At 34.8% G+C, this 24,635-nt stretch overlaps 4 protein-coding genes and 2 pseudogenes across 4 annotated transcripts; 3 read left to right on the top strand and 3 right to left on the bottom strand.

The window, feature by feature from the left end:
- Positions 1-4,328: 4,328 nt before the first annotated feature.
- Positions 4,329-6,010, top strand: LOC108824027 (inorganic pyrophosphatase 1). Its single transcript, XM_018597358.2, has 4 exons — positions 4,329-4,573; positions 4,710-4,831; positions 4,955-5,162; positions 5,419-6,010. Exons 1-4 carry the CDS (start codon positions 4,418-4,420, stop codon positions 5,809-5,811), a joined length of 879 nt encoding a protein of 292 aa, XP_018452860.1. The 5' UTR covers positions 4,329-4,417; the 3' UTR covers positions 5,812-6,010.
- Positions 6,011-8,013: 2,003 nt separating this feature from the next.
- LOC108823870 (homeobox protein knotted-1-like 3) lies at positions 8,014-9,801 on the bottom strand (annotated as a pseudogene).
- Positions 9,802-11,247: 1,446 nt separating this feature from the next.
- On the bottom strand, positions 11,248-15,937 carry LOC108828527 (protein ROOT HAIR DEFECTIVE 3 homolog 1-like). The gene is made up of 22 exons (XM_018602249.2): positions 15,799-15,937; positions 15,418-15,567; positions 15,282-15,348; positions 15,119-15,221; positions 14,952-15,022; positions 14,802-14,865; positions 14,653-14,718; positions 14,524-14,571; positions 14,371-14,433; positions 14,243-14,299; positions 13,996-14,154; positions 13,848-13,916; positions 13,688-13,779; positions 13,529-13,607; positions 13,139-13,429; positions 12,805-13,067; positions 12,635-12,731; positions 12,395-12,547; positions 12,218-12,322; positions 12,058-12,152; positions 11,874-11,970; positions 11,248-11,725 (listed from the first exon to the last, which is right to left on the bottom strand). The coding sequence occupies exons 1-22, from the start codon at positions 15,800-15,802 to the stop codon at positions 11,534-11,536; spliced, it is 2,385 nt and encodes a 794-aa protein (XP_018457751.1). The 5' UTR covers positions 15,803-15,937; the 3' UTR covers positions 11,248-11,533.
- A 53-nt stretch (positions 15,938-15,990) lies between these two features.
- LOC108828528 (disease resistance protein Roq1) lies at positions 15,991-17,600 on the bottom strand. Its single transcript, XM_018602250.2, has 2 exons — positions 17,082-17,600; positions 15,991-16,799 (listed from the first exon to the last, which is right to left on the bottom strand). The coding sequence occupies exons 1-2, from the start codon at positions 17,552-17,554 to the stop codon at positions 16,145-16,147; spliced, it is 1,128 nt and encodes a 375-aa protein (XP_018457752.2). The 5' UTR covers positions 17,555-17,600; the 3' UTR covers positions 15,991-16,144.
- A 1,183-nt stretch (positions 17,601-18,783) lies between these two features.
- Positions 18,784-21,277, top strand: LOC108826488 (B3 domain-containing protein At4g34400). Its single transcript, XM_018599865.2, has 8 exons — positions 18,784-18,936; positions 19,295-19,673; positions 19,784-19,930; positions 20,012-20,137; positions 20,216-20,383; positions 20,470-20,571; positions 20,653-20,744; positions 20,842-21,277. The coding sequence occupies exons 1-8, from the start codon at positions 18,862-18,864 to the stop codon at positions 21,094-21,096; spliced, it is 1,344 nt and encodes a 447-aa protein (XP_018455367.2). The 5' UTR covers positions 18,784-18,861; the 3' UTR covers positions 21,097-21,277.
- Positions 21,278-21,995: 718 nt separating this feature from the next.
- On the top strand, positions 21,996-23,362 carry LOC108824565 (ethylene-responsive transcription factor RAP2-3-like; annotated as a pseudogene).
- Positions 23,363-24,635: the final 1,273 nt, after the last annotated feature.

The following is a 24,635-nucleotide window of genomic DNA, read 5'->3' as shown; positions in this document are numbered from 1 at the left end:
TATTTGTGATTTTAGTCATATTTGTGATTTTCTTGGTATAATATTTTTCCTAAATGGTTAATAAGAGGTTTTAATCTATTTTATTAAAATAATTGAACCACACCTATATCTATAAAAAATTATAATTATAAAATAGGTTATTCTATTTAATACCCGCCCTTTTATAATCAAAATGCGTATTTTTTAGTTTTGAAAACCTATTTTTTATTTTAAATACTTTTATATTTTATGTTTTAATTTCTTTTTAAAAATATAATTTTTTTTATATTTGTGTTTTTTTGTTTATTATCATTGTAATATAAAAAAGTTTCCTAATAAATATGTAAGCACACGGTGTAGATATGGTAGCAATAATGAAGGTGAATCCTTATTGTGATTTTAATCACCTGCATACCATATTAATGTTAGTTATTAATAGCATGTTCATACTATAGTAGAAAACAATTGATATGCTTCGGTTATATATATACTATTAAGTAATAATTATTAATAAAATATAACTGTCCCTTATATTGGGGAGAAATAGATTCCGATAATTTTGGAATCAAAATAAAAGAAGATACAGTTATATAAGAATATGGTTATATAATAATAAATGTCCTTGAATAAAGAAAAAAAAGTTGGACCCAACTAATATCAATTGGACATGTTGAAGAATTAATAGAATAGATATTGTTCATCAACATTTATACGTATATAAACCTCCATGTTTTCGGATCCATTTATATATGGACAAGACTTAGGTTCATCCCCTATGTGAACCTTTAAATTCACCACATCATTTATGACCAATAAAAATGACATGTAGATAATTAAATAAAACATATTAAATTTATTTTAAAATAGTTAAAAAGAATAGTGACAATTTTAAACCACAAATCTTAATTTCTAAACCCTAAACATTAATTTCTAAATCTAAGCCTATACCCTAAATCAAAATTCTATACCCTAAACCCAAATTCTAGACCCTGACCCCAAACCCAAATTCTATACCCTAAACCCAAATTCTAAACCCTAAACCCAAATCATAAATCTTAAATCTAAACCAAGTATCCTAAACCCAAATCGTAGACACTAAACCCAAACATTATACCCTAAACCCAAATTCTATACCCTAAACCCAAATCGTAAACCCTAAACCCAAACCGTATATCCTAAACCCAAATCTTAGACCTTAAATCCAAACCGTAAACCCTAAAATTTAAATTTAGGGTTTACGGTTTGGATTTAAGATCTAGGATTTGGGTTTAGAGTATACGATTTGGGTTTAGGGTTTAGGATTTGGATTTAGGGTATTAGATTTAGATTTAAGGTTTATGGTTTGGGTTTAGGGTTTAAGATTTGGGTCTAGGGTATAGGATTTTTGTTTAGGGTATAGAGTTTGGATTTAGAAATTAGTATTTAGGGTTTTAAAATTAAGATTTGTGGTTTAGAATTGACATTATTATTTTTTAACTATTTTAAAATAAATTTATAATATTTTATTTAATTATCTACATGTCATTTTTATTGGTCATTAATGGTGTGGTGAATTTAAAGGTTCACCATAGGGGGTGAACCTAAGTCTTGTCCTTTATATATCTGAAAAAAAATTATATGTAAACTGTGCATATTTTTTTGAAGATTAGTCTGAACTATCTATCAGTTTAAAACAAAAATATATATACTGAACATTGTGTCTACCGCAACCTTAATTAATAATTACAAACCTTGGTTAATCACTAAACGGTGCGAGGTCACATGTGGGTTTTGAAAAATAAAATCAAACAGAATATAATGAACATTATTGTCTCCAAAAAACACATGAAAGGGGATATTGTTATATATTCATGTGAAACTATATATGGAAAAAATAACATGTTAATAAGAGAAAATAGTTGTATGCAGTTTGGCATGTTATTTTAAACCAAAATAAAAGTAGCAAACAAAGGATTTTTGGCTAAAACGTGAAAATATCTGAACTATTTAACTATGGATCTACTCGGTGTTACAAAATGCGGACGGTGATTAGCAGGTCTGGTGATTAGTAATCAACCTTACGACCTTCATATTATACATCAGATGCAGATTTATGCATCAACCATACAACTTATAACGGTTAAGCGGATATTATACAATTTACACAGACGTTTAAGATTGATTTTAAACATTAGTATTCAAAAAGATGTTATTATATTTTTTATTTTATTATATATAGTGGTTGTTATATTTTTTTATGTATACATGATTATAGGATATTAGTTTAGCTGTATGCAAAATAAATATACAAATTTATCATCTTTATATATTTAATTATATTTTACTTTTTGTTATTAAAAACTATTTATGCATTATACTATATATAATACATAAAATTATACATGAATATATTTTATCTTAAGTTTTCTATATTTATATTTTATATAAAATATCTATCTATCTAAGATCCGTTTAGACATTTTTGGTTTTAGAGAACTCACTATCGTGTAAAAAACTTTTAGGGCATCTTCAACTCTACTCCATTTTTTACTCTAAAATAGAATAAAATTAAATATGAAGTAACAAAAACTTCAACTCAATTTAATATTTTGTTGGGAAATTTTCTCAAATACCTTTTTAAGTTTTTGTCACTAAAATATTTCTAAAAAAATAAAATGACCAAAATAATTTTCTTTTGATCATTTTTCTCTTTAAAATACTATTTTCTGAAAATAAACTAAAAATACTATCTAAGGGAATTTCTCTATTTTATTCTAAAATAGAATTTTCCCTATAAATTGAATAATCTATTTTTCATTTGTTCATTACTTTATTATGGATTGAGAAATATAGTAGGAATAAAATATTTTTATCTTATATTTTTTACACTATTCTAAAGAAAAAAATAGAGTTTTACTTTGAAAATGTTCTTATCTTGTTTTAGAACAGTGGTTCTACCGCTATCCAAACGCCTACGCGTCTTGTAAATCACACATTGCTATTACAAGGCAACGTGTTTCCAAGAGATCTTATTCGAGTGGCAGCTTCGGCGTTTGCCTTTGCCTTTGCTGTAGTGTCACGGATTGAACTTTACTATTTATTGATTATTGTTTCAGTGCAACATTTGTTGATTTGTTCTACCTTATCTCTGTTAATTATATATTCTGAAATCTTTACGCAGTTTTTACTCCCCTACTTCCGGAAAAAAAAAGTATTTAAACACGTTTCAATGCTTGATTTATTTTTAAGTTTTGTGTGTTTATCTTAACATTTTTAACAAAAGAAAAGTTTGTGTGTTTATAAGTCCAGTCAAATGATTGCAGCTAAATATATGTAACTCAAGTCTTAAACGGTGGACCGTGGTCTGTTTTTGATAAAGTTTGCTCCGTCGGATTTTCGTAAAATCAGAACTTAATAGAAAATGATTGTTGATAACGAAGAAAGCTGTAGTTGAATACAACAAATGCTGTAGCCACCGAAAAAGGCTGTTTAATTACTTAATTAAGATATCTATTTTTGTTAATCTTTGTCCCTCACGATTCCCTCTCTTTCTGAATTCTTTGCATGTGGCTTCCTAGCTATACCCAGTTTGTCAAATAATTATACGCAAAGTACCATAATTTAAATTCTAGAGTTATGTTTCTTTTGTCTAATGTGTTAGCATGATCTTACAAATTCTAAATAAGATTAGAATCTTTAAAAAGTACTATAATATTCATGGTCGGGTTTGAACCACTGTAAATGAAATATTTGCAATAGATCCCCGAAAATTGTGGAAAAAACTATATACATATAAATGCCAAGTTACAAAAAAAAACATATATACATATAAACCAAAAAAAAAATTTAAGCCTCTAAATTTGCAAAAAAAGAAGTTTACGTAGACATTGTCACAAGTTCCTAAAATCTCAGAACCAGCCCTATATATACTATAATATATAAATTTCAATATAATCTTACAAATATTAATTAGGTTAAGATAATATGATTGTATTAGATGTAAGATGACAAGAAAAGTAATTTACCACCGGGGCTTCGTTATTATATAATATAATTGCATATGATATGTATACTATTCATCGTTTTATCTTCTAAATCTAAAATCATATATCACATATGAAAAAACCCACCCGGAAACTTCTAAAAAGGCAAAACTAAATCAAAACCCAACAAAAATCATCATGACCTCTTAATGACCGTTGGATCACAATACAAAGACACATGTTTGACCTCTAAACATCATCGAATCCAACGGTTCACAAACGAAATAGGATTCTAATTTTCTTCTTCATCCTTTTTTCACCATCAAGGTAATATTCCAACGGCATCTCCATGAAAACCCTCCATTGTTTTGTATAAATACCAAACCACATTTCTCTCGTCCTCCCATCCACAAGCCAACGAACTCAAAGATCCAATCAAATCTAAACACACAAATTTCTCCAGGTTTTCTTGAGACATGGCTCAAATTAACAACAAGAACAACATTGTCGTTGTGTTCGATTTCGACAAGACCATCATCGACGTTGATAGCGATAATTGGGTTATCGATGAACTTGGCTTCACTGATTTGTTTAATCAACTTCTCCCCACCATGCCTTGGAACACAGTCATGGTTTGTAACCTTACCTTCCCTCCTCTGTTTCTTTATATAATAAAAGAAAAAAAAAACAAATTTAGTTTTTGTCAATTTGCAGCTTTGTTCATATACATAAACGAAACCATAAATGTTATTTTGTTAAATATTACAGGATTGTATGATGAAAGAACTTCATGATCAAGGAAAAACCATTGAAGAGATCAAACAAGCTCTAAGAACGATCCCTATCCATCCGCGGGTCGTCCCTGCCATCAAAGCTGCACATGCTCTAGGGTAACACGTTATTATTATTATTTGCATTCATTTTTTGTTTTTTCTTTTAATTATAAAATCTTGTCTAATATTAGACAAAACCCACCGGTTCTGACGAAACAACATTTACGGTTCGGTTTCCAGGTGTGAGCTTAGGATAGTGAGCGATGCGAACATGTTCTTCATCGAGACCATGGTTGAGCATCTCGGGATTAGTGAACTCTTCTCTGAGATCAACTCGAACCCAGGGTTTGTCGATGAGCATGACACGTTGAGAATTTCTCCTTACCATGATTTCACTAACTCGTCTCATGGTTGCACTCATGGCACTTGCCCTCCTAATATGTGCAAGGTACATTGGACATTTTTTTCTTTTAATTAGCGTTTTCATATCTAGTTCGTTACATTTAGCAAAACAAAAAAAAAACTTTTTCGTTACACCAAAAGTGCACTTTGATATAAAATGTTAAAAATGATGTTTTGGTCAGGTATTGACCACATCAGTCAAAACATGTCATCTCTATGTCAATGGTCCCGTGGTCCCGTTTTTGGTCGTGTCTAAATATTAGACCATAGTTTAATCATTATATATGTTTGCATTTATTCAGGGCTTGGTCATTGAGAGGATTCAAGAATCTCTAGCTAAAGAAGGGAAGAAAAAGATGGTCTATTTAGGAGATGGAGCTGGTGATTACTGTCCAAGTTTAAAACTAAAAGCTGAAGATTTCGTGATGCCACGTAAGAATTTTCCGGTTTGGGATCTGATTAGTCAAAATCCTATGTTGGTTAAAGCATCAATTAGAGAATGGACCGATGGTGAAAGCTTGGAGAAGATATTAATGGGAACCATAGAGGAGATTATCTTGGAGGAAGAGAAGGAGAAGAAGATGCTGAGTACTAGTGCGGAGAATACTTGCAAGATTCAGACAATCTCTGTCGGGATTAATGTTCATCATGAGCCAATAATGCCTCGTGCTCTTCGAGTTTCTCAGTCTGGTTAGATCGATGTTTTTGATATAATGTAGGAAGAAGAAGATATTATCTGTGGTGACTCTTCTTCTTATTCCAAGATATTGGACTTTATCCTAAGTACGCATGAAGTTGTATGAAACTACGATTGTAATTTTGTTTCAACAAGTACCTATTTGGTTCTTTATCCAAAAGGGTACCTATTTGGTTGATATATATTTTCGAATTAAACCGCATAAACTAAAGTCGAATTGATTACGCACGTTACTCTATCGAGATTATTATTTTTATTTTATTTTATTTTTTGACTAAAATGTGTTAAATCCGGATCTATTAAAAACACATAGCTAATCCCAAATGAAAAGTGCAGTCCACAAATAGATTTCTTCCGGATATTCAAATAAACCAAAATACAGTAGCTCATATTCGTGTAAGATGACTAGAAAAGTGTAACTTAATTTTGCATGATAGGTGGATCGCACCTGAAATGTGGTGACATCCCAAATCTTTACCTTTACCGCTTGACCACAAGCTCCCGGTCTAGATTGTTATTTTTAGTAATGCAGAAACGCTATGATGGAAGAAAAAATAAGAAGTATGGAATGTATTCCGCCTGAAATTCCGCTATTGTGTCATACATTCATAACATGTTATTTTGTCTAACCTTTAAAAGTAGTTTCCGTGTAACTGTTACACTATGATGATTTATGACATGCGGTCCCATGTTTATAGAGAATGGACTATAGTGCGAAGCATGCGGTCCCAATTTTCCAAATACTGAACCGTACCTCAAATCATTTGACACAGATATTCTTCATGATGTTGCCATCACTAATGATACTGTATTCGTTTCCTTCATATTGTTTCGAGAAATCTCCTAAAAAAATCCAAAATCAATAAATCTTCATGTTAGCCGATGTATTTGTCGACGGGTAATTTCTTAACCGGTGTGCTCCTTGAAGAAGCCTGTCTATATCATTAACTAGGGCCGACCCGCCCTACGGGCGGGATTGTATATTTCAATTTGTTATTTTTGTCTATTTTATGTTTTTGTTTACTATTTTACTTATATCTTATTTGATGTTTTATAATGTATTTTCTTATACTTATTATATTTTTATAATCTTATTAACAAAATATTGTTATATTGTTGTTTATGATATACATTTCTATTAAAAAAAATTGTTTGTTCGTTTGGTTTGCATTTAGAATATTTGTAAATCAATTGGTCTTCTCTACATGGTGTATAAGTATAGTGAGTATTCGCAATTTAGTATTTTGTAGTTTGTTAACTTAAACGAAATTTAGTATTTTGTAGTATATCAACTTAAACGGACTAAGGTGGAAACATCAAACTGGTTCTGAAATAAGATATATACCTATCAATCCAATTTTTTTTTAAAGATGAAACTATTTCAAACCAGATAAATGTAGTCTCGATTGGAAAGTTGTCCCAGCTCATCTAATCAAAGTGACTTGTGCATTACAAAGCTATGGAAATGCTATTAATTGTAGATTATTGCCAAATTCTCTGATAAGGTTACATCCATATGATTTATGTTTTTTAATCTTGATATAATTTAAAGGTTCTAATCGGTTTTTTGTTGTTTTTAGATGGATTAGCAAGGCAGATTGGAGTTTCTCAAGTGGTGGGATCCAAAATGAGAGAGAAAGAGAGTTTAAAAGTAATACTCGCGCAAAATGGATTTATATATGATTTCAATAAGTTGGCTAAAATGGTCAAATACTGTAACAAACCTAACTGTGTGAACTCAGTAAATTAGCCAACCCACAAACAAAGACACAAAGAATGCAAGCTGATGTGTTGGTGAGAGTTTAAATAATTTTCTTATGGCTTATTTGGGGCTAAACCCAAAGGTTTCCATATATTCTAGTTTAATTTAAATTATCTAACAATTATATTTGAGTAAAACAATTTAACTTGACAAAAAAAGAACAACTTAGCAAAACGTGAATACTTTTGTATTATTTGTTGTCATAGTATATTTATAATTATTACATATTTTTTTTGTTTTTAGTATCAGAAAATTTAGAAGATGGTGAGCAAGTTGAAAAAAATATTAGGATTCAAATTCCATCTGAGTTTTTTTCTTCTCTTATGTTCTGCTTTAAAGTTGGTGTTCAATTGTCTACCACTTTTGGTTATCTTCTCATTTTGTATTATATGACTGCCATTTTTCTTGTAAAATTTCTAGTATTCAATAGTAAGCCTATTTTCAAAAAATAATTTGTATAAAATTATTAAACTTCAGTTACAATAGAAAAAAACGTTTTGTGGACAAAACAGAAGTATAATAAACAATCCATATGAACTTGATCACTTTATGATAATCCCAATGACTTTGTTAATGAAGAAGAATAAGCATGGATGGTGAAGATGACATTGATCGCCCGTGTTACTGATGTGTTGCCTCTAGCTGAGTTTCCGGATTCAAACAGTGGAGGAAGATGGTTTGCTGTGCCAGTTCCCCTTTCTCCGATTGAACCAATTGTTTATCAGCTTTAAGTGCAAACCTGTCTCCTACACCAACCTAGCCTTATCTTCCTCCTGCAAATCAAATATTTGCAATGCTCACTCTTATTACTTGAAAATTTCATTAAATGGAAGAAAACTGACGAGAGAGAGAGAGAGAGAGCTGACAGTAGGGTAAGACCATTTGGAATGCGATTGCCACCAAGCTTTGAGAACAGAGATGGTGTCTCCTGGTAACTTCTCAGCTCTTCTCTTCCCCAGTGTCTCCTCTCTTATGTCTAGCTACTATCTTCTCCTTGTAACCCTTTTTCACACCAAACAAACAAACAAAGCTTCTACATTTGTTAGAAGATCATTCATGTAAAACCAAATAGACTTCAAGTATTTGGTCTTAGTCTTATAGTAGTTGATTAGTTGTGCGCATATTACCTGTTCGAGCTCATGTTTGAGTTCTTGTCTAACACGTACCATCAAGGATCTCTCGCTCTCGGTAGGAATCCAAGGACCAAAACCCAAAACGTCTGAACCCCCATCAAACATATTAGCATCGCTTCTGCTCGCATTCCTTCACCCGGAAATACTCCTATCTCACCAACAACAACACACATGGCTTAACAACCAGAAAATAATAATTAAAAAAAAAAGAACTTGTCTTTTACTATTGACTAACCGGTTAAGCTTTGAAGAGACTGCTCAATATCCCAACAGGCCATCACAGCTTCCATTGCATGAACACGAACATGTTGTTGAAGTTGCTCTTTGAAAGAGCATAGAAGCAGCACATAATGCGCCTGTGTTTTAAAACGTATCAAAACAACATGTCTCCTACAAAAACAAATAAAAAAAGATCGCAACTCTTACAGACTCACCATGTGCGAGAGCCTATCGACCTCCCATGTGAGAGCTTGAACTGTAGGAAATGCTTTTGATATATATCTCTTCACACTCTTCGTTTCTTGTTCCATGGCTATCCATCTTGATCTGCCCATCACTTGGTTCATCAGCTCTCCGTCGCTTGTTGCTTGCTCCATCGCTCTCCGCCGCTTGATCCATTTGTTCGTCGGCTTGCTCTGTCGCTCTCTGCCGCCTGCTCCGTTTGTTCGTCTGCTTGCTCCGTCAGTATGAGAGAAAGCGATAATGAGATGAAATCAAAAAAGAGATCTGCGTACACATATTTATACAGATATCAATCCAGATCAATCGAATGTCACGTAGTGGAATTAAGAGGATTAAAGACGAATATACTCATACTGTTACAGAATGAATACGGATCGGCACCTCCGCCGCCAAGGAGGAACGAAGAACACGAAGGTGTTTCGTATCAACATGTAGTAGGGTTTCACGTTGCTTACGCGGTCTCTGGGCCGAAAATCACTTCGCGAAGCAGGGCCCAATAGATGTAATCCAACACTCCGCGTTTCATTTATTGGACACGTGTCGGCACGGAATTAAATGACTTTGTGACCTGTCATCCTACGTGGCACGCGCAAGAGGGAGGAAACTGTGTTTTATATAAATAGATGGGCGATACGAAACGGTTGAAATAGGAGTCTGATAGCCGTTGAATCAAGGCTTGATAGATTCAAAGTGTATCCATGTATGTATCATCTTTACCTAAACAAATACACACAAAAAGACAACAATATACAGAGCCCGGAATGTTTTTTTTTTCCCTTAAACTTTTCCTTTTATTCATTCTACTTCCCTAAAGGGATATTGTTTCAGAATTTACAAAATAGAAGCAAGCTCAAAGCCAGGGAGATAAAAAACACATGTACAACAAGAAAGGATTTTCATAAAACAAGCTGAATAAGGCAAGTCAAGATGGGAAGTTCTGGAACCATAGCTGAAGATATCTTTCTCCGGGTTGTGATGGAATTGGGCTGATCCTGGTATTGCTCCTAACAATCTGATCCATACCAAACAGTTTGGTTTTCATAATTGTCTGAATCTCCTTAGTAATACGCTAAAAGTGCATAGATACCGCCGTATGCAGTCTCCTGTTCCTCTCATTCCACATAAGACATAGAGAACAGCTTGCATCAGCAGTTTGCAAATTGTTCTTATTTTTCCAGGTGGGGTAGAGTTATGAACCCACGTGAGGACCTCAGTGAAAGTATGCGGCTGGTTAAAACTCCGAGCCAGGAATGTTTGTCAAGTAGTTTAATTTGTAACAGATGAACTTATCGTCGTTATGATCACATTTACTCGGAGTAGCTACTTAACAAAGTCTTGACGAGTCATATTTTTGACAACTAGTGTATTGATTGATTATTTTCACCTAACCATAGAGATAGAGAGTACCTTCCGCTTTATTTGGTTGAACATGTGATCATGGGCAGACCCGGACTTGTGTACATTTCTTTGAAACATTATAACAGAATCGCATCTTATGGGACCCTCACATTTCATATATATACATATATATAGTAATATATATATATATATATAAAATTCATTATAATAATATAAAATATTTAATTGAAAATTAGATAAAATATTTTAGTTTATGAAAATTATTATAAATATGGGTGAATTGTATATTGCTAATTCGAGATTTAAATAAATTTCTAGTATAAAAATATGTTTTAAAAAATAAACTTAGTAATCAATAATTCATTAATAATTGAAAAAAATATTTCATTAATAAATTTAAATTGGTAATTCGAGATTTTAATAAAATTTGTAGTATAAAAACTATGCTTTTAAAAAAAAACTTAATAATCAATAATTCATTAATAATTCATAAATATGTTTATTTTGAATAGGACTCTGAAAATATCATGCATCATGGGTTACTTGTATACAATCATCTTTACGAGTATCGATTATAAATGTCACATCGCATCACGCCGTAAATGTCACATGAGATTTCTCTCTTCAAAACAGTCGCAGTCAATTTTTATTCGATAAATAATAATATTATTATCTAAATTATTTAAGTGTAGATTCATAATTTGATCCATGAGTTAGATTCTGAAAATGTAATTCAATATTTTTTAAAAATGGTTACAAAACTTCACCACTCAGCAGTTAATGTAAAGATTAATTTCTCCTCTCTTTTCATGGGGTTGTAGACATAAGACATGCATAGACGAAGCTAGTCTACATGCAGAGGAAACACTTGCAGAGGAGAAAAAAACAAAAGGTTCTGAAACGCAGCGTTTTGCACTCATGAGTAAGCACGAGTAAAAAAAATGTATTGGAAATCAAACCCTAGCTAGGAGGGTGTAAACAAGATTCTTTATGACCCCCTCATCTTAATCTGTCTTCGAGGCACTTTTGTGTTCTGGTGGATTTTTTGACGAAGAAACACTTGAAGAAGCGTTGTTGCTCGGAGGACGGTTCTCAGGATTAGCTGCGGGAGGAGCTTGACCTTCCGCAGCAAGGTTCTTGAGAAGGTTCATGACCGTGGGAACAAACTTTGCTGATATAGATATGAGCCCTGGAAGCTGAAGAAACCACAAGTAGTAACCTCATATGAGTATCCCTATCAAGAGTTCTTGAATCTTGATCCTTGATCAAGACTCCATGATTCATGAATAAAAAAACTACTACTACTACTTCAATGAGATTTGAGAAGATTGGTAAAACACTTACTGCACCATTGCGGAACTCGCCAGGGATATCTAGTTGCGTCCAGAGTGCTTTCAAGAGAAGATAACCGACAAACAAGAGACCGAGATAAAGAGGGTTTCTGTTACAGTAAGAAGAAAAAAGATCATATCAGAATGTTACATAAACATTCATCTATATGAAACAATCAGTACTAGCATTTATGGACCTTAGAAGAGTCATGAACTCGTTGAATCCAAGTATGATCAATGCAAGAATTGCCCATGGAGGGGGTAACCAGTTACTACCACGCTTATTCGCTTCCTGAATTAGTATAAACCAATTAGTATTCATAAAGCATAGCTTACTTGCGAGTAAAGTAACCATGCCTGTGCAGATATGGCTTGAGTCACTGTATACTCTGTTTCCGTCTTGAACTGTCTCCATACAGATTTACACTGTACCGGTGTGATCAAAGTTCTTGATGATGGAATCTACAAAAAATAATGGGAGCCATATTAAGAATCAAATAAAGTGAAAATAGACTGGAGCAGAGTCATACATACCCCATCCCAAGTGCTTGAAGCTAATGGATCAGATGCTGTAGTGCTCTTTTTAGACGTTGTTGGATCCAAAAGAGCAACAGTTAGTGTCTTCTCTATGTTATCGGTCTCATCACCTAATCTGATTACAACCATTACTGAGAGCAACTTCAAGGACTGAAACAAGAAACCACAAGAACAGTGTTTACTTAGGCTTTTGTTCAACACTTGTAAACAAAACGTTAAGAGGGAAATAAATCATACAGCTGATCTAGCTGCTTTAGTAATAGCTCGAATATCTTCTTTTCCGGTCCAAACACGTGGCATTGAATCAGAATCATGGCTGAAGATTGTACCAAACCTGAAAAAGGAAGAACAAGAACATCAGATTGTTTTTGTTTTAAGCTAATCTTGAAAGGTTTGCTTTTATATACCTTTCTTTCATACGCATTAAGACCCTTCCAGCTTCTTCTTTTGCCTTAGATTCTATTACACCTCTTGAATACTCCTGAAGACTCTTCACCATTTTGTCTATTGTCTCTTGTTCAATGTCAAAACAAGCTAATGCACTACTGAGTCCAGAGACGGCAGATTCAGTTTCACGCTGATGAAGCTTCTTTACTGTTCTCCACGTTTCATCATTCGCTCCTTCCAACAAAGCTTCCACCGGTTCAGACAATGCTTCATGAAGCTTGGACTGCAAGTTAGTAGGCTAAGTCAGTAACATAACTCAATGTTCCAAAGCGTCTTTTGTTCTTTTCTGTTTACCTCGTATTGACTAGTAAGTTCAGATAATTTAGAAGTCCGGACAGAGGAAATGTGAGCCTCGATGTCACGGACTAGCTTGTCCCTTACTTTAGCTGTGTCCCAATCGGCTTGTTCAACGATGGCACCTGCACACTCTTCATCGAATTGAGCCATGCAAGACTTGAACCAAACACTTGAAGCTGAAGAAAACCCTTCACCAATCTCTAAAGCTTTATCAAAAGAAGCCTTGAACTTTTCAAGCATTCCAAATCTTATATGTCCTAACACATCTTGAAACGCTGGATTCACTAGCTGTAAGGTTAAAAAAAAAACAGTGAGGAAAGCATATAGTATAGGTCTCTGAGATTAAAAAAAAACATGTTCAAGAGATCCAAGATTGTATTTATTTACTTGGAGAAGCTTTTCTTGAAGCTGATGTCTCTTTGAAGATCTGACACCTTCATCAAAGAATGTAGCCTCCCCATCATATCTAGTCAAATAAATTAGTTTACAAAATATAAATAAAAAGTTGATGTGTGAGAGTAGCTTGGTTAACATAGATGTGCTTACTCTGATAAGCAAGAACCGAGAATAGAAGTAAGCCTCTTTCCAAAAGCAGAAACTGGACCAGCTTGCACCTCCCCATCAAGTTTGCGCCAGTCCTGTAAAAGCAAGAAGGTTGGTTAGTGACTATGTGACTCACAAAGACCCTTCAAACATGGAACATTACCTCGTTAGCAATGAAATGCGAAAACTTCTCGTTTGCAATTTCTTCACACCGCACAGTAGCCACCATGACCTGCAAAAAAAAAAGAATGAACTCAGACTCAAGAGTAAGTATAAAACAAAAGTCTAAAGCTATTTGCTATAAGCTTTACCTTGTGGGCAGGAAGGTCAAGATCCTTATTCTCTTTGATGACTCTCCATATCTGATCTGCACTAAATGCAAAACCTGAAGCTGGAATCACTCCTCTTCTGTCTCCAGCAAGACCACCGGGTGCAATAGAATGCATGAAACGTTGTCTCAAACTAGCAACCTAAATTTCAAAAAAAAAAAAAAAAATGAACATGTTTATAAAAAGCATGTGCCAACTTGGAACATCTCATACACACACACACACATACCTGCTCTTTAAACTGTTCTTCCTTCTCCTCATAACTAGAAAGAGCAACAACTTCAACCTAACAATTAAAAGAGAGAAAACCACATGAAGTATCTGGAAATGTGGAAACCATTCTGTAGCATAACATACATTGAAGAAGTCACTCATAGGAGTTTCTTTGTGTGCTTCAGGCTTTGGGACAGAGTCCCATATCTGCCACAATGACAGAACAAACCGTTGATCAGCTTATCTTTTATATGAATATAAATTTGGAATTAGCTGAAAGTCACTTATTTTTTCAACCTTCTGAATATCTTCTCTTAAGACAGGCTCTAAGTTCTCCAATGGTGTCTGCAGCCAAAAATCACATCAACAAAACAGTAATGATGATTTAATAGTAATGATAAAGATAACAAAAGAGAGTGAGTGTACCCTAGTTTTATCTCGTATTACAAACAGCATTGTTGTTTTACGTGGACTAAACAATCTCATCATAACCTGTCAAACACACAACTCCAAAGAAGTTGACACACAAAGAGTTTTTTCTTTTTTTTTTTAACTTTCTAATCACAAACAAGCACCTGAAAGACAGTTTTCAAGAGAGGTTTATTAGCAGCTTGTTCACGACCAATATCGTGACACCACCTACAAAAAACACAACACAAGCGTTGAGAATGTAATGAAAATACTTTCCTTACAACACAAGCGTTAAGTTTCTACTACAAACTTACATGTTGATCAAGACGATATCCGAGATAGCAAGAGCGAAAAGAGCACTTTGTTTCTCAAATGCAGTATCATCCTGGTTGGGGAAAAGAAAAAAACAGGACATGGTTTAAAGAAACTGAATCAAAATCTCACACACTAAACCAGAAGTGGTAATGAAAGAAAGAAAAACCTCTCCTCGCTCTCTTCCATCTGTGCCCTCTAAGTCCATTACAAGTGTGCAAGGCTCTATACCAGCACATCTTGCAAGCCAGATACCTTTTGTGGTCTGAGACCTATAGACATTTCCCAAATCAGGAGACGAGTTTTTAAAATACTATCAAATGATATCATACCTTCCCTTGAATGCATCCATCTCCATAAAGTTTGTTCCAAACAAACTATTCAATAGTGTACTCTTCCCTGTGTCAAAACCACAAAATGTTCTTTAAGATAAGAACTCTCTGCTCTTAAGAAAAAAAAAGTGTATACCGCTGCTTTGAGGACCCATGATGGAGACGACTGCATAAGAGAGGCCACACTCTCCAAGTTTCACATCTTTTATGAAATGGTCGATGCCAGAGACATTGTATATACCATCACCGTCTATAAGCTGTACAGAACAACATCCCTCGCTCTTATCTGCATCCAATATGCAAATATGTAACCTCATCACAATCAATGTATTCTTATTTTGATCATCAAAAATCAAGAATCCAACAATTTTGCAATGAAATGAGATGAATAAAACATTGTTTCTTATAGATAACAGAGAAACAGGACTTGTATATATCAGATTACATAGATCTACAAGATGATTTGTTGGTAAAAAGCATAGATTGGACAATTATCAGGCAGAGGCACAAACAGTACCCATTGTTGGTCTTTCTTTAGACTGAAAGTGTCAGTGAGATCAGATCTTCCTCTTCAAAAGCTTCTCTTTCTCTGTTTTTGGATGTTAGTCATGTTAGATTCGAAATCAAGAATGAATGTTAGGAACGTTAGATCTCTTCTACAAAATCTGTAGGTCATATGGAACCACATGCAAAGCCAATCTTGAAAAAGAATTTGTAAATTATTTTAATCAAAATCAAGAATGATAATTCTTCTTCTATACACCAGTAAACTCACTCCAAAAATAGAATAAAACATTCCTAATTATTAGCCAAAAATGTTACTAAGTTTAGTCATATACTAAACTTAATACACACTTTCCCCCTTAACCAGATCTAACACCTAGACAACCTAACCATTCCATTGCAAGATTCGTTCCCCTACACAAAACCGACTCGAAAGCTGCAGAAAAGGCTCTCTCTCTGAAGGCTAACTGTCTGAATAGTTCACGGACCTTCCTGAACCTCAGAAGCTCTACTTCGTAAACAAGCTTTATCCCTGCAGAAACAAGAAGCTGCTTGTCTTGTGTAGTGATGATAACTATACTCCCCGGACCAAAACAGCTGAAATCCTCTGCGAGAGCATCTAACTGCTCAAGTTTGTTAACCTCGTTCGCCACAAGCAGAACCTTCTGGTTCGATTCTACTTGCACCCTCTTCAGAACCTCTCGGTGTAGATGCGACATGTGCCGGTCCTGAGATATCCTCTTCACATTCTCCAAGAAGCAATGGCTTTCGAAGTGTTGACGGATGTTCTGATACACGAACTTAGCTAGAGCCGATCTACCGTTGCCTCCTCTTGCCCAAATGCCGACCACTCTCACAGACTTGTTCGAGTTCAGATCTAGTAACCGCGACAGAGCTTTCATGTGTGCGTCGATCCCCACTAGGTTACTTCCCGTCCTTGTCGGTTTTCTCGTTGTTTCAATCAACGTTGATATCCTCTCAGTAATCTCGTCCACCATCATCGAGTCATCTTCACTGAACAGACAGAGAAAAACAAAGTTCAGACACGACCCAGCAATAAAAATCCGACCAAAGTTAAAAACAAAGACAAACCCTATCACTGTCGGTAGAAACTTCTTTTCTTTTTTTTGAACGAATGTTAAATTTATTCAAGAAAAAAAAAATCTTTTTTCAATGGATGCATCAGGAATTGAGAGTTTTTAAGAATGAAATCGAATCTAACAATAAAGATCCAACCTTTAAACCTAAAACCTAGACTTTTAGAAACTTGATCGTCAAGTAATCGATTTTTTTTACCATTTCAATGTGCAAACGCCGGAGATACTCGCGAGATTGGTCAACGCTTGCCTCCAAGAGAGGACTCTCTCGTGATCCTCTCTCTTCTCGTGCTTCTCGAACTGTCTATCGACTTCTCCGATCTGCCTCCTCACGTGACACGGGTCAACGCCGTAGAAGACGGGGATCACGGTGAGGGAGCCTCTGTTCTCGAAATCCATGATCTTGACGACTTCTTCGAGGCACCAAGTGGACGCTGCGTAGTTCGCGGAGATCACCACGACGGCGAACTTGGACTCCTCGATGGCGCGGTCTAGCTCCGGGGAAATCCTCCGGCCGCTCTCGAGCTCCTTGTCGTCTTTGAAGGTGCGGATGTTCCTTCGGAGGAGTTCTCTGTAGAGGAAGCTGATGAAGCTGCGGCGAGTGTCGAGTCCTCTGAAGCTCAGAAAGACATCGTACTTCGGGATGGTTGGTGGTTGAGTAGAAGAAGTCATCTGGATGATTCGGTCTGAGAGTTGAGAGAAATGGACTCGTTTTTATAGATAAGTGTGCCCATGGGAGAGTGTTTCGAGTGAGACTCGCTCTCTTTCTACTTTCCTCGCATTTTCTTCTCATTTTTATTATTTTTTATTTGTTTTTCGGCAGCTTTGATTATGTCAAATTAAATATCTGACCGGGTTATGAAATTGTAAATTTTCAGAATGTCAAGATAGATAAATAATCCAATAGAAGTCTGTCACTGTCACTGTCACCCTAATTTTTACAAACGAATCATAGAGCCTATTCAAAAAAAATTAAAATATAATATACATAGTTCAATTACATTTATTATTAGGAGTGGGCAAAATATCTGTAAATTTTGATTTGATTCGTTATTCATTTCGAGTCGATCCGAAAAATCTGAATATCCGTAACTTAACGAATCGAAACAAATACTAGAATCTAATATTCGTCAAAGACGAAGCAAATCACAAATACTAATATTTTTAAAAACGGATATATATATATATGTATGTATACATGTTTATAAAATTATATAATACCTCTATATAAGTTTTATAATGTCTTTATTCACTAAATTAATTATTTAGTTATTAAAAATTTTGAAAGTATAAAATGCATCGGATCACGGATATCCTTAAAACTCCGGATATCCGCTCCGTGTTCACCCCTATTTATCATGTTCTTTTCTCTCGGTTTGGTATGGACCAATCGATTAGTTAATTGGTTTGGTTTAACTAAAGCAATTTAAACCGAAAAATCAATTGTAAATTTATGGTATTCCGGTTTTGAAGACTTTTATGTTCAGAAATCTAATTACTAAATGTGATTAACTTTTGTAAATCTAATTGGTTTGGTTTTGAAGACACCATGAAACCGGATGGTATTGAAACCGAATTGTTCTTAACTTTGCAGTTGTTTTGCATCCTACTAATTACTAAACCGGGTTTGGCTGATGTTAACGTTACATGTATGAGACTTTCACCGTTTTAGAGTCTAAAAGTCTGTCCTCTATTCCTCTGTGTACTCTTAAGTCAAGAGTCAAACACAAACACAAGGCTGAATCGTCCTTTCATCGCGTCGCAGAGGTTGATGTACGTTTCAGTTATAACAGTAAGGGAATCAATGACGAGAAGATATAGAAAGTAGTACTTTTCTTTTGACCCAAAGAGATTCCTTTTGAAACTTGTTTTTGTCTCTTCATCCCTCTGTCTGTCCCCTATTTTACTTACCCTCATGAATCCTTTCTTCTTTTTTCTCACTCTCCCATTCCCTCAGAGTTCAAACATCCTCTCTTGCAATGTCTGCCGCTGATGATGATAGTCTTCCTCGTTTCTTCAAAGTTTTCATCTCCCATTTTAGCTCAGACTCTATGGTAACAACATATACTTTCTAGCTTTTATCGCTTTGGGTCTCTTTCTTAAAACTTGCTGAAAGCCTCTTGCTCTGTTTCACCTCTTTAGCTTCTTTTACTCTGTTTTTTTTAATGGTAAAGATGTTAGCTTTACATGTGAATCAGTTTTAAATTTATGTAAAATTTGCACTAGAGATGTTTGAACAGAGTTGTTTTACTCAGATATATCATAATATATTTGCTTGCACCCTTTGTGTGTTTCTCCTAAAGTCTCTACCTTTACATGAAAGTCAGTTTCATAACTCAGATTTGTTTTACTCTGTCTTTATCTCACGAGTCTTGGCTTAACAGTTTGGGCTTCACATTTTTTTGGGTGCAGCTTATACCCATCTCCTACTATGATGAACTTCCACGTCATCTTCCAAAGACGGCGATTCTCCAAGGCACTGGTGGATGCGTTTGGAAGGTAGGCATGACGCTGAAGCAAGAGGAAGAGGAAGTGTATTTCGAACAAGGATGGCCCAAATTCGTTAAGGATAATGATCTCGTCGATGGAGACTTTATGACCTTCGTGTATAACGGAGACAACCTTTTTGAGGTCAGCATCTATGGCCTTGATGGATGTAAACAGGCTAGAGCAGTCGCTGAAGAAGAAGAAGAAGACAGTATCTGTGCTCTAAGCAGCGATGACACAGAAGAAGATACTAGTGCTGAATCTGAGAAGGCTAATATTACAGTTCAGAGAAGCAATGACAAAGGTTAGCCGACTCCTTCTTGCATTTGTTAATGAAAGAGTCTTTTCATGTGGTTTTCTTATTTAGACTTACTGTTCTGTCTTTGAGTTTTACTCTGCTTTTTTTCTTTCCAGGAAAGGCAAAAGTGGGAGCTGTGGATGATTCTGATGATGAAGAAGAAGAAGACAGTGTTTATTCTCTTAACAACATCAAAGACACAGTCACAGGCAGTTCTTCTGAATTCGAAATGGCCAATACAATCTTGAGAAGCAAGAACAAAGGTCTGACAAGAACAGATTGTTAGCGTTTTTTTCATTCATTATATAAGGAAAAAACAAAATGTTTTGTCTTCTCTTGAACAGGAAAGTCGAAAGAGGAAGTGATTAAGGAGGAATCTGATGGCAAAGAAGATAGTGATGATCATTCTCTAAACAGTGAAGACAAAGAGACAGACACTGGTTCTGAATCCAACATGGCCAAGAACAAAGGTTTAGCTCATTGTTACCTATGGCTTGAGTTGAGTTTATTGTGATTGCTTTATATAATAGACATTGAGATTTTTCCAGGAAAGAAGAAAAAGAAAGTTGTGGAGAGTTCTGACAGTGATTATGCTGAAGAGTTTGGTCGCTTGGATTTGGAAGAGGACTCCAGCAGCAGTGACAGTTCTTATGCTCCAGATAGTGAAGACACAGCCACTCATGTCAAACGAAAAGTGACAAGTCCAAAGAAGAAGGGTAAAAAATACATTCACCACTTTGATCATTTTGTGTAAACGGCTTATATTTATATAAAACTTGTTTTTTTTTTGGGTCTTATTGAGGTTCACAAGGAAAGTCCAAAGTGATAAAAAATGTGGTTGAAGTTGGTGATAGTTCTTGTGCTGTGGAAGGAGTCAAAAAGGAGAAAAAGACTAGGGAGAAAGGTATATTTTACACTATTGGCTTTTACTTTCATCACTTACTAATATACTGAGTCATGTTTTCTCCTTTGTGCTTGGTTACAGTAAAGGCCATAATCGAAAACCCTGAGGTGTATCTGGATGATCCAACGAATATACATTTTGAGACAGGCGTGAAGAACAGGAAATACGAGCTGGTAAAAAAGCTATAGATTATCTCTTTCAAAAACACTATTATTATTGGTTTATAGGGTAATAACTTGACGTTTGTTTGTTTTGCTTTGAACACACAAGCTGGTTCATGCACAGCTGGTGAAAGACTACTGCCTAAGGTTTAAAGACTACATTTCTTACATCGACCCAAAGGGGAAACTAGAGGCGAAAACAGCCAAGTGGAGTGACCATCGTGTGTGCATCAAAAAATGGGGAAAGATCTGCGATAGGAACAAACTGAAGAAACAAGACCGTGTCGTGTGCGAGCTCTTGCGTAAGAAAGATCTGGTTTACGCAGTTAAGATCCACATCATCCGTGCGAAACATTTGGTGTGAGTTTTGTGAAGAAAGGGACATGGATGGATTACTCATCATTATGGATTTAGTTATGTTTCTAGTAATCAAATGACTTTCTACTTATGTAATGAGTTTACATAATCTACCAGACCTCGAATCAACTTTCATTCGGTTCTGTGTTTTCATTTCAGTAAAAAGAAAAACTTTTGTTGTTTGGTTTGATCTGTTTGCATATGATCTTCAAAATTCACGAGCTTTGTTATGATGTTAGCATCTGATGAATGAAACTGAGATAAAAAAAAACTAATATATAAGACTAGATACAAGGTTTTTAAGCGACGAATGAATATTTCGAACATCAGGAGTAGGTGATACAGGCTGAGAATCTCACTCTAGCTTTTCTCACAAGAAATCAAAACCTACGGCTTAAATGAAATGAAGATCGCCACTCAAAGATGTGAAAGGCTTTGAGATAAGATCAAGAACCAGCACCTAAGTGAATCTCACACAAAGATAAAGGTTCCACACTTGTATCCTAAGAAAGCTTCTTACATAACTTAGAAATAACAAGAACAAGCATAAAAGCTCTCAAGAGAAAATCTCACTTTTTATTCAATACTCAAGTCTGATTTTACAATGAAATGAGAGGAGCTTTATATATAGCTCTTGGACAAAGGTTTCAGAATCAAAAGATATAAATGAAAGGATGATTTTTAGGATAAATCACCATTAAGAAAATAATCAAATGGCTGGTCAAAAGGCTGATCTCAAGGAATTGAAATCTGCTTATTAATGAGTGTTGACCACGTCTTTAATACCTTTGGACTGATCTTTTGGAGCCGATAAGGAGGCTTAAGTGGTGGTCTTTGTTTGGGGACAATCAGCTGAATAAAACGAATCATAGGCTTAATGTCGTCTAGGTTCGTCCGAGTCCAAACATGGAAAGTCTTGTCTACTTTATGAGCAGTGGATTTGATGCCCACATCAGTAGGGGATTGTCATCCAGGATAAACTTTTGATGGGTGCATAAAAATGATAAAATCTATATTAATAAAGTTGACATAAAACTCTCCACAGTCAGCCACGTCACCTAATCTATGTCCAAATCACGACACATGTCGAGAAGAGAACACAGCTTCTTTCTTTCCTCTCTTTTCCTCTCTTTCCTCTCTTTTCTTTCTATACACTAATTTTTTTTATAAATATTCTAATTTTATAGTCCCAACATTGAATGTTTGGTTTAATTATTATATCGATAAATTAATAACCTCTATAATTTTTTATATAGTTTTGGTGTAGTCCCAACATTATTCATTTATAGAAGTTTCAATGTACAAGTTTTAATTTAAAAATGTGTATATTTTTTAACCAAAAACAATATTATTCAAAAACTATATATATAAAAAACTATTGTTTTTTATAATTTGTATATTCTAATCTCGGTAACAATTAGAAAGGTTTGTTTAAATGTCTCACAACTACTTTAATCCAGCATTAATTCTGAGTTTTTCCTTTGAGTAATCAACCCCTTTCTTTAAAATTGCTATTTGCCTCTTCGTTTCCACTAAAACCACCTGAATCTCCAACTATAAATATCAGACCTTCTACCCATATTTGAAAACAAGTAATTTCCAATCTCAAAACGTCAAGTAATTTAAATTAAAGATTCTTTTGCATGACTAACGATGATTAGAGATTCTTTAAAATAATTATTTAGTTACAATGGTATGTAATTTTGCACCTTTAAACTATAGAAGTGGCGTTGAAAGCGGAGGCCGTGGAGAAAAAGAAGAGTGAGCCACCTACGGAGAAAAAGAGGAGGAAGAACGTTTACGGAGGGATACGCAAGCGTCCATGGGGGAAATGGACGCCAGAGATACGAGATCCAGTAAAGGCACCAGAGTCTGGCTCGGGATGTTCAACAGGGCAGAGGAAACCGCCATGGCTTATGACGTGGCGGGTAAGCATATCCGCGGCGACAAAGCCAAGCTCAACTTCCAGATCTCCTTCATCCTTTTCTGCTGACATAAGACGATCTGCCTCCTGCGAAGAAGCTCTGTACACTCTCAGAGCGAGTTGACTCACCCGAGTTCGCCGGTTGAGTTGCTTTGGGTTCGGGAGTGGTTACGAATTTCAGAATCCGAGTTACGGGTTTGAGTCGGGTTACGATCTTTTGCAGCAGATATCAAGCTTGGAGTCTTTCCTTGAGCTGGACGGTACCACGGCGGAGCAGCCGAGTCAGCTGGACGGTACCACGGCGGAGCAGCCGAGTCAGCTGGACGAGTCTAGATATGTGGATTATTGATGATGTTATCTCATCGTATGCATAAATAAAGTTAAAAGTAAAATAAATTAAAAGTCAAATAAAGTCTGTAATATATAGAACATATGTATGTAACCGCCGTTACTTTCTAAGGCTTTACCGTCATGGAACTGCATGATGATGATTATGTGTTGTGGTTTGGTAATGTGTAGAAATAAGGTTCGTGATATTGTTATTTTGTTTTCATTTTATATTTAAGCTGAAGTTTAAATGTTTTACTTTCAGATTTTCATTAATGGAATTTAAGCTTCTCCTGATAGTATAAGAAAATTTATCCTATAAATCTAAGAAAATACGCTATAGCAAAAAATCTAATAAAATAGGAAAATCAATCCTATAAATCAATTGATATAGAAAAACATTGTTTAGTTAAACTCTACAAATAATTACTTTAAACTCTATAATTGTAGCTTCAACATTCACATTTTCAATCTCTACAAAGTTTCATTCTTGAAATTTTAAAATTACAATCCAATTGGATAAACTCTAAAAACAGGGACAGTAAATTTGTAAAATTAAAATTAAATTCGAAACATTCAACAAAACGGATTAAAATATCTAAACAACCAATTTGAATTTTTATCCGAATTCTGGCGCGTAACGCCGGCCAATCACTAGTATATTATATAGACATATGTATGTAGAAAACTGTGATAGTGGGTGCATCGAACTCTCGGCCAAAATAATTACTGGGTGCATTTCTTACCAACTGGACTAATTTAGTTATATTGTCCTTGTATAAATGGACATTTTTAAAATATTATGGGTGCACTTCCACCCTTAATCTGTAACGTAGCTTCGCCCTACGTACCAAACCGAGAGGAAACAGGGAAAACGTGCTATTTCCCCACGAGAAGTATCATATCCTTTTATATGTCTCCTAAATTATAACTTCATTCCAAATGTCTCCGAAATAAAAGTTTGAAACCTATTTCTCCATAAAACCAGTGGCGGTCCCAGCCTGAATTTTTACTGGGTTCAAGAAATTATCGAATGGGTTAATATAGGTATCTATCTTAGGGTTTGTGGGTTCAATAGCCAAGATTTACCAATATATTAGTATTTTTCTCCTTTTTAGACTATAATTTGGATTATTTTGAGATTTTTGTGGGTTCACATGACACCATATACAGCTGAGTGGGTTCGCCACTGCATAAAACTATAGCATAACTCTTATATCTCTCCGAAATAAAAGTTCAAAAGCCATAACCCCATAACATTTAATTATTCGTTTTAAACCTATAAACTTAAACCA

Source organism: Raphanus sativus, chromosome 9 (assembly GCF_000801105.2).
Source record: "Raphanus sativus cultivar WK10039 chromosome 9, ASM80110v3, whole genome shotgun sequence".
In the NCBI taxonomy this organism is placed as follows: domain Eukaryota; kingdom Viridiplantae; phylum Streptophyta; class Magnoliopsida; order Brassicales; family Brassicaceae; genus Raphanus; species Raphanus sativus.
Note: the sequence above shows the minus strand (reverse complement) of the source record. Positions and strands in the feature narration are given on the sequence as shown.

Excerpts from the sequence above, each read along its gene's own strand:
- LOC108824027 (XM_018597358.2), top strand. The coding sequence starts at position 4,418 with ATGGCTCAAATTAACAACAAGAACAACATTGTCGTTGTGTTCGATTTC. Across the intron at positions 4,832-4,954 it reads AAAGCTGCACATGCTCTAGG|GTGTGAGCTTAGGATAGTGA; the intron begins GTAACACGTTAT and ends TTCGGTTTCCAG. Across the intron at positions 5,163-5,418 it reads GCCCTCCTAATATGTGCAAG|GGCTTGGTCATTGAGAGGAT; the intron begins GTACATTGGACA and ends GCATTTATTCAG.
- LOC108828527 (XM_018602249.2), bottom strand. Across the intron at positions 14,866-14,951 it reads GATATCGTCTTGATCAACAT|GTGGTGTCACGATATTGGTC; the intron begins GTAAGTTTGTAG and ends TGTTTTTTGTAG. Across the intron at positions 14,719-14,801 it reads TCTTGAAAACTGTCTTTCAG|GTTATGATGAGATTGTTTAG; the intron begins GTGCTTGTTTGT and ends TGTGTTTGACAG.
- LOC108828528 (XM_018602250.2), bottom strand. The coding sequence starts at position 17,554 with ATGACTTCTTCTACTCAACCACCAACCATCCCGAAGTACGATGTCTTT. Across the intron at positions 16,800-17,081 it reads GGCGTTTGCACATTGAAATG|TGAAGATGACTCGATGATGG; the intron begins GTAAAAAAAATC and ends CTGTCTGTTCAG.
- LOC108826488 (XM_018599865.2), top strand. The coding sequence starts at position 18,862 with ATGTCTGCCGCTGATGATGATAGTCTTCCTCGTTTCTTCAAAGTTTTC. Across the intron at positions 20,138-20,215 it reads CAACATGGCCAAGAACAAAG|GAAAGAAGAAAAAGAAAGTT; the intron begins GTTTAGCTCATT and ends AGATTTTTCCAG. Across the intron at positions 20,572-20,652 it reads GAAAAAGACTAGGGAGAAAG|TAAAGGCCATAATCGAAAAC; the intron begins GTATATTTTACA and ends GCTTGGTTACAG.